We start from the raw sequence: 8,459 nt of genomic DNA, 5'->3' as shown, positions 1-8,459 counted from the left end.
AAAAAAAAACGTTAGCCTTTTTATTATTTGTTTTGCCAAAGCTAAAGCCTGAGTCATACTTCACGCCAAAAATAGATGATCTACAAGCTCAGAACGCATCGGGCTCTCACACACAACGCTCTCAAAGGGTCAGAACGCATGTGACCCTTTTTGAGCTTGTATATTTGTTGGTGTGTGAGACCAGCAACTATGAATCAGAGAAAAAAATAAAAAAAATAAACTCCAACCCTGAATCCAGTCCTAAATGCCTTATCATCATTATGTTTTACCAAAAATAAAAATTTAAATTATAGAACCAGGTGCGATAACTAAGATGACTTTTTATTGATGATTCATCTAGTGTTTTCATTTACTATTATTATTATGTATTTTTTTTTCTTCAGTTTTTCTAATAAATTGTTAAATAGGTTTTGGTATGCGGTCAGGTCTATCCTGGCTCAGGGAGGAGGACGCCCCTGCCATGCAGAGTCCACTATGGGCATCCTAGGGGTGTGATAGGCCTCGTAGTGTGTGTGTGTGTGTGTGTGTGTGTGTGTGTGTGTGTGTGTGTGTGTGTGTGTGTGTGTGTGTGTGTGTGTGTGTTTGTGTGTGTGTGTGTGTGTGCCAAAGAGTGAATAGAATTGTGTTTGATCCTTATGATGTAACTGGACTTCCGCTTCAATTCCAAGACCTGTCATCTGCAGAAGTTCTCAGATGATACCGTGGTGGTCAGCAAGATCTCGGGTGACAACACGGCTGAGCACGATGGTGTGGTTAGGGACTTTGTGCAGTGGAGCGAGGCTAACCATCTCAGGCTCAACTCAAGCAAGACCAAGGAGATGGTGGTGGACTTCCGTACTTCCAAGAGAGTCCCCCCGGTGCCAAGCACCATTAACGGAGAGGTGGTTGAGCTCGTGGATAACTACAAATTCCTCGGAGTACACCTGAATAGTTCACTGGACTGGTCGGACAACGCGCAGGCGATTCACAGCAAGGGGAAAAGCAGGCTGTTCCTCCTGAGAAGACTGAGATCGTTTGGTGTGTGCAAAAGGATGTTACAGATGTTCTACCAGTCTGTCATGGCAAGTGTCCTCTTCTTTGGTATAACATGCTGGGGTGGCAACAACAGAGCAGGTGACACGTTAAACCTAAACAGACTGGTGAGGAAAGCAGGCTCTGTCGTTGGGTCCTCTCTGCAGGGGGTGGAGGAAGTAACCAGGGTGCGATCAGCGAGGAAGCTGGACTCCATCTTGGAGAACTCCTCCCACCCCCTCCATCTTGAGATCACCAGCTGCTGGAGTAAGAGAGGAAACGACCGCTTTGCCTACCCAGGACGGAGATGCGAGAGATTAGGAACATCTTTTGTTCCGGCTGCCCTTAAGCTGTACAACGAGACACATAACGGACGAATGAAAAGGACTTCCTTCCTAACTTAGACTGACGGAACTTTTGCTGTATTGACTTTGACCTCTAAGGACCTTCCAGGGAAAGTGCTCATGTGCGTCTTGCGGTGACATGCTTCCTAGTTTCTTCTTCTCTGAGCTGTTTTGTTTTGTTTTTTCGCACAGTTTTTTTTTTACTTTGCACTATTAAGTTGGAACTATTGCTGTATTGACTTTGACCTCTAAGGACCTTCCAGGGAGAGTGCTCATGTGCGTCTTGCGGTGACACGCTACCTAGTTTCTTCTGCTCTGAGCTGTTTCTGTTGTTTTTTTGTTTTTTTTTCGCACTGTTTTTCGACATTGCACTATTAGGTTGTGTTGGTAGTTTCTGAGTATGTGTCTTGTTTAACAATGACAGTGAGATACTTGTTGCACTAACTAGCATTGACTGCTTTGGTCTCTTTTTGTAAGACACTTTATGTATAATATATACTTATATTTAATTCGCCCCCTCTATTGATGCACCTTCTCTTTTTGGTACTGTACTGCTCTTGTTTTTACTCTTATCTATTTTTTTCCTACTTCTCTGTAACTTTGTAAATAACTGTATACTGCTGTGCTACAACTGGACAACTAAATTTCCCCCTTGGGATAATAAAGGTATCTATCTATCTATCTATCTATCTATCTAACTGATATTTGTATTATTATTGTATGATGTATGCTGTAATGTATTGTGTTTGCTGGACTCTTGGAAGAGTAGCTGATGGCTAAGAGAGATCCAAATCAAATCAATGCCTTAACTCAGGGGTCTTCAACGTTTTCAGGCCAAGGACCACTTAGCTGAGAGGGAGATGAAGCAGGGACACCCTCTACAAAATTCATTTGCAGATTTTCATCGCTAGATTCATAGACTTCATTGACATTACTGTTGTCAGTCTATGTTGGATTTGTGTTAGTTTTTTTTTTTCAGACATTTAATCACTTAAATTGTTGATACTTTGTAAACTTGACCTATCACTCGGTACTTGGTCTGCTCTTCTTTTTTCCCCCCAACACAATCCTGAGTTATTTTTTGTGTTCAATCAGTGTTTTTAGATATTTTAGTATTTCAGCATGCTACAATTAAAGCATCATATGCATCATATTATATAATATTTCTTTTAGATATTTTAATATTTTAGAGAATATATATTATATTAGAGAGAGAGAGAGAGAGAGAGAGAGAGAGAGAGAGAGAGCGATAGATAGATAGATAGAGAGATAGAGAGATAGATAGATAGATAGATAGATAGATAGATAGATAGATAGATAGATAGATAGATAGATAGACAGACAGACAGACAGATAGATAGATAGATAGATAGATAGATAGATAGATAGAGAGGTGTAAGACCTGTGTGTGTTATAGGTATAAGTGTGTTATAGGTATAAGTGTGTTATAGGTATAAGTGTGTCAAAATGCTTAGTTTTCTATGCTTTTCGGGTGTTTTAGGGGGTTTGTCCCCCCCATTTTTTTTCACAAACGCACACACCGCTTCCTGGCATGGGCTGGAGGTGACTCCCCTATCATTTCTTTCTGCCCCACCTAGTGCTAAAGGCTAGATCCAGCCCTGATGCTCGTGCACACACACACACACACACACACACACACACACACACACACACACACACACACACACACACACACACACACACACTAACCCGGCGTGCCAGCACAGAGAACTTGGCCAGTTTCTTCGGTCCGGGGTCGTCGTTTCTGGTCAGTCGTTTCACCTTGACGCTCGGATGGAGATGGCAGATGTAGCCGTCAACAAACCTGATAGAACGCACACTGCAGTTAAAGAGCTGAATAACAACACTGTACAGTACATCTTTGGAGACCACTCTTCGATTTAAGAAACCGAGCCACTTGAAAATCAAAGATGGCAGCCCCCGAAATCCAAGATGCCTGTCCAAAAAACTTGTTTTTTTCCTTTATAACTCCAAATGCATTGAATGTAAGACCAATACATGTATTAAAGTTGAATATAAAGTTGGGCATCTTGGATTTCGGGGGGCGCCATCTTTGATTTTCAAGTGGCTCGGTTTCTTAAATCGAAGATTTAAGATGATGTGTACCAATTTTCACGCTTGAATCACAGAGTGAACGATTCTCCCAAAATATTGCTGTTAGGCGCTGTACTAGAAATGATACACAGCCATTATATGGGAAGGGGCCGTGTCTGGTAAAATGAATATCCAACAACTAAATATGACATATTTAGGATTATTTCTGATCCTATGGAGAACATGTTGCTTCTGGTGCCAGAACAGAGCAACTAGCGGCCAATCATAGGAACTTTTAGTGTGTTGCTTCATTTTAAATCGGGACAACTACACCCCTGGTTCATCCAGAAACCGCTTGCTCATCCGATTGATATGCCCATTTATCCACAGACAGATGGGTAAAGCGGGTACTCTGACAACAGGTGCAATGAGTTTTGCATAACCCGCCTGTGGCACGCATTCCCTATGTGCGTCGTTCCTCCGGATGATGGGTCATGAGACGTGCACCGGTTTTATATAGGTAAATGACTCGTATCGGTCTACATTTGGGTTTAACACATTTTTGGACTGAAATCAGGTAACCGATTTCTGCTCACACAGTGCAGAAGTTCCCACCAGAGAAAGTGGAAGTTGAAAAAATAAACAATAATAATAATAATACTTCCTATTGTGGAAATAGCAGATCTACATGCTCACAACGCCTAGCGATGCGAGGCGTTGTGAGCATGTAGATCTGCTATTTTCACAATTTCTGCCTCTATATATTTGATATATTTGACCAATGTTTAATTTGTCATTTTAGAGGTATTAAAAAGTCACTTAAATTGTCACTTTAGAAATGTGAAGATACCCTCTATACACTTAAATGTTGGTTTGTTTACTGTTGAGTGAGAAAACAATGTTTCACATTAAGTTAATCATCTGGGGACCCCCAAAATAATTGGGGGGTCGCGTGTGATGTGATGACGTCATCATATGATAAAGTCGACTTCAACTCAACTTTTTACTGAGTCGAGTCGACTTGCAAAAATCACAAGTCGTTAATGCCCTAGCACGTACTGTATGTGTCAAAGTCCAACTAATATTTAACAGGCATCATTTACCTTTCAACTACAGCATGCTGACTTAATGTATATGATGCGAAATGTCAGCGGTTTACCCGTCGCTGTTATACAAGTGTCCCGATTTCATGTAAACAAGGTTCAAAGTTCCACTAATATTTAAGACATCAAATCACACTTCAACTGAGCCTTTTTTTAAAGCACTGGTACTCAAAGTGAGGTCCCCCAGGGGTCCTTGGTTCCAGGGGGTCCCCAGCAAAAGTATAGTTAATACAGCACCACAATCATTTTAACCAGTAACCACCCTGTTCATTTGAGCATATTTGAAAAATAGCCTAGACTCCCTGACACAAAACCTTTTCAGGTGGGGGTCCACGCCACGGCCGAATGCAATTTAAGGGTCCTTGACACGAAAATGTTTGAGAGGACCATTGTTTCAAATCGACCATAATCCGTCTGTCTGTCTGTCAGTCAGTATGTTTCTGTCTGTCATTCAATGTTATGAATTAAAAAAGGATCTCAATTTAAATAAGTCTATAGTGCTTTCAATCAATCAATGTGTGCTGACCTCTGTATGACCCCAGCCAGTCCCGTGCCCCTCTGAGTGGGACACACTCTGAGCCCCTCCACCACCACAGTGGAGCCCTCATCCACCACCAAGAAGGACTCCAGCGCCATCTGCAGCCAGGAGAGGGAAGTGCAGGGTATAGGAACAGGAGGAGAAGGTAGAAGTGTAACTCAGTGGTTCTCAACCTGCGGGTTGGGACCCCAGATGATTAACTTAATGTTGTTAGAGCAGGGGTCTTCAACGTTTTCAGGCCAAGGACCCCTTAGCTGAGAGAGAGAGATGAAACAGGGACCCCCAGATTCCATATAGTTTCATCGTTTGACAGCACAATCATCAGTGTATTTTGGATTCATGTAAATTTGTGTTATGAGATACAGTTTGTAACCACTTGAACCGTCAATACTTAATAAACTTGATCTTTCACTCTGTACTTAGTCTGCTCTTGTTTCCCCTCTACACCAAACCTCTTTGCCGAAAATAGCCGATCTACAAGCTCACAATGCCTCACAGCGCAAGGCATTGTGAGCTTGTGGATCAGCTATTTTTGTCTAAAGTTCTCAGAATATGGACGCTAGGGTTCAAGCGGTTAATATAAAAAAGGAGACAAAATGTTTCTATCACACAAAGATTTGAAGGAACCCCTGTAGTTACTCTGAGGACCCCCTAGGGGTCCCGTACCCCCTGTTGAAGATCATGGTATAGAGTGTAACTACACATTTCTAAAGTGACAATTGAAGGTATTCTGAATACCTCTAAAATGACATTAAACATTGGCCAAATTGTCAAATATTAGAGGCAGAAATTGTGAAAATAGCTGATCTGCTATTCTCACAATAGAACCATGTTATACTAAATGTAATGCCTCAACTCTTAGCACTCGTAGGGTGGGGGGTAGGGGTGTAACGATATAGTAACTATCGAAATAACGTTTTTAACTTAAAAATCTAAGTATCTCGAACTGAAAACAGCTAAAATCGAATCGTATCGTTTTATTTTGTATCGTATCGAATCGGCAGTGCAAAGAATCGATTGTATCGATACTACATACTTGTGCATTGTATTTAGCATTTTTAAGAAGAAATAATGAAAAGGAGGTTTTAATTACTTTTCCTTTCCATATAGCTACACTGGTCTATCGATAAATGTGTGTAATCTCTGGGTTCATGTCAAGGTGCGGGTTTGTCAATATACAATGTCCATGTATTTGGCAGATAATCACTGTGTTTACTTATTTATATCCATAATAATACATGTTTCCCTTAAAAACCTGCACTATCCACACCTTTCACACAGATTTAATTTCTTTGCTAAATAGTTATATCGATTTTAAATCACTGAATCGAATCGTATCATATTGCCATGAAAGAACCAATATCGTCCATGTATCGTATCGTCAACCATGTATTGTGATATGTATCGAATCGCTATTAAAATGTATCGTTACACCCCTAGTGGGGGGTCCCCAGTTAAAATAAGATTATTTTATTTTATTATATTACTTTGGGTCAATTTGGTGTGTATGTGCGTGCGTAAGTGCGTGCGTAAGTGCGTGCGTAAGTGCGTGCGTGTAATACGTGTATGTATGTGTGTGTGCATGTACGTACCAGTTTGTTGTCCCTGCGTGCCAGTACCACCACCCTCCCAGGCTCCTCCATCCAGAGGTAGTAGCGGTGTGGCAGGTAGTCGTTGCCCACGTAGATGTCCTCAGAGATGGACATGACGTCCTCGTAGTCATCAGGCTGCGCCAGCCAGAACGTCAGCCCCTCCCTCTCGCCCAGGCATCGCGTCGCCATAGCAACTGCTGTGTGTATTATGATGGATCACTCCTCCAAATAAAAAAAGGAGAAATTAGTGATCAGGTTTATGATTATACCAGGAGGAAGGTGTTTAAAAAAAAAAAAAAAAGTTTAGGGGAGAGTGGGGTAAACTGAGATGCCGCCGGGTAAACTGAGACACCCCCTGTATCTAGGCAATGGGACATATTTGTGGTCATGTGACCATTATATTTTCAAGCCCCTTGAATGTCCCCCTTGCCATGAAGGAGAGGACCTCTCTCTCTCTCTCTTTCTCTCTCTCTTCCTAAAAGTAGCCTAATTCATTTTTTAGCTTGATATTATAAATCTCCTTATTTAGTCTTTTTATTAATCTATAAGTGTGGCTGTTATCAAATGTCGGGTTCCTGCTACTGTTGATTGCAGGCATGTCACCGTGACCTGCTGCTGCACTGACTCACACTTGTGTTTGATTACCTCTTCTCTGGTTAGTTATTTTAGTGAAATGACAGTTCCAATGTTCTAAAAGACAAGTGATGATGTTTACAATCGGTTCCTGCTGAAGGCAGAAGCAGGAACTGCAGGCACGAAAGTAGAGAGTAGCGAGTAACGTGACCAGGCAGTATTTGTAGTGTTATTATCTATTCGGAGGAGTAGTGCCGTTACACTACTCGTTACCGAAAAAAGTTGTATTATTACAGTAACACGTTACACCCAACTCTGCCCCTTGAATTCTCTACTCTGTCTCGGTTTACCCCGGTGCTGGGGCAAAGTGAGACACAAGACCACATTTTTTTTTAAACAATCATTATTTTCACTGCCTTTTGTCTTGAATACATTCTGATAACTTCCATTGCTAGGAAACATCCCGAATTACTGGGAAATGTGTACATTTTTACTGATATATCTTTTAGTTTGCCTAGAGGGGAGCAAATAAAAAAGTGTCTCAGTTTACCCCACTCGATCTCCCCTACAGAAAGTGTTCAAATTAGGTTTTATGTGGCCACACCCCCAGTTCATTAAGTATGCCTGGTTGTCAGGTGGGTGGTGACCCCCAACTTATGGGGGTACTATTTAAGGTACCAGGGCCGGTTCTAGGGTTCAGGTGGCCCTAAGCAAGATTATTTTAGGTGGCCCCCCACTGACGGACGCACGCACTTATTAACTGTCTTTGAATCGCCAAAACCAAAGTTATAAATAATAATGTTCTTCTATCTAGTAGAACATGTGGTGTCTGTTGTTAGCACTCAAGCATGTATCTACTAACTACACACATAGGGTTGCCAACTCGCAGAGATTCAAATACGGGATACATCCTGGCCGCCCGCAAGGCATGCGGCTGAAAAAAAATTGGGGTTTTGAGGGGCGGTCAAAACCCCAGAAATGCATAGAAATCTGCATTTTGGCACAGATCAGACAGTTCTACCTATAACACACAATAAAGTTTACAATGGAGGTAAAACATTATTAGATCATTCTCTCTGGTTAGTTAAAAGCTATTAAAACAGAAACATGTAGGCCTATGCTCTAATGAAAAACATTTCAAAACCAAGATATCATTTTATAATACATATCTATTTCTAGACACTGTTTAATTTGTCCAAAAACATGAGTGTAATGTTATAACAAGAAAAAACAACTATTGATT

At 41.3% G+C, this 8,459-nt stretch overlaps 1 protein-coding gene across 1 annotated transcript in view; it reads right to left on the bottom strand.

The window, feature by feature from the left end:
* The window catches only part of LOC308304935 (putative N-acetyltransferase 16), a gene marked incomplete at both ends in the record, with an annotated part of 9,967 nt that extends 3,135 nt beyond the window's left edge, over positions 1-6,832 (bottom strand). Inside the window, 3 exons of the mRNA XM_080749559.1 lie at positions 3,066-3,180; positions 5,040-5,149; positions 6,644-6,832. Coding sequence (XP_080605685.1) covers positions 3,066-3,180; positions 5,040-5,149; positions 6,644-6,832 — 414 coding nt within the window. The remainder of the gene's footprint in view (positions 1-3,065; positions 3,181-5,039; positions 5,150-6,643) is intronic.
* Between the last annotated feature and the right edge of the window lie 1,627 nt (positions 6,833-8,459).

The sequence above is a fragment of the Nannobrachium achirus genome, assembly GCF_963921795.1.
Source record: "Nannobrachium achirus genome assembly, chromosome: 19".
NCBI classification, from domain to species: domain Eukaryota; kingdom Metazoa; phylum Chordata; class Actinopteri; order Myctophiformes; family Myctophidae; genus Nannobrachium; species Nannobrachium achirus.
Note: the sequence above shows the minus strand (reverse complement) of the source record. Positions and strands in the feature narration are given on the sequence as shown.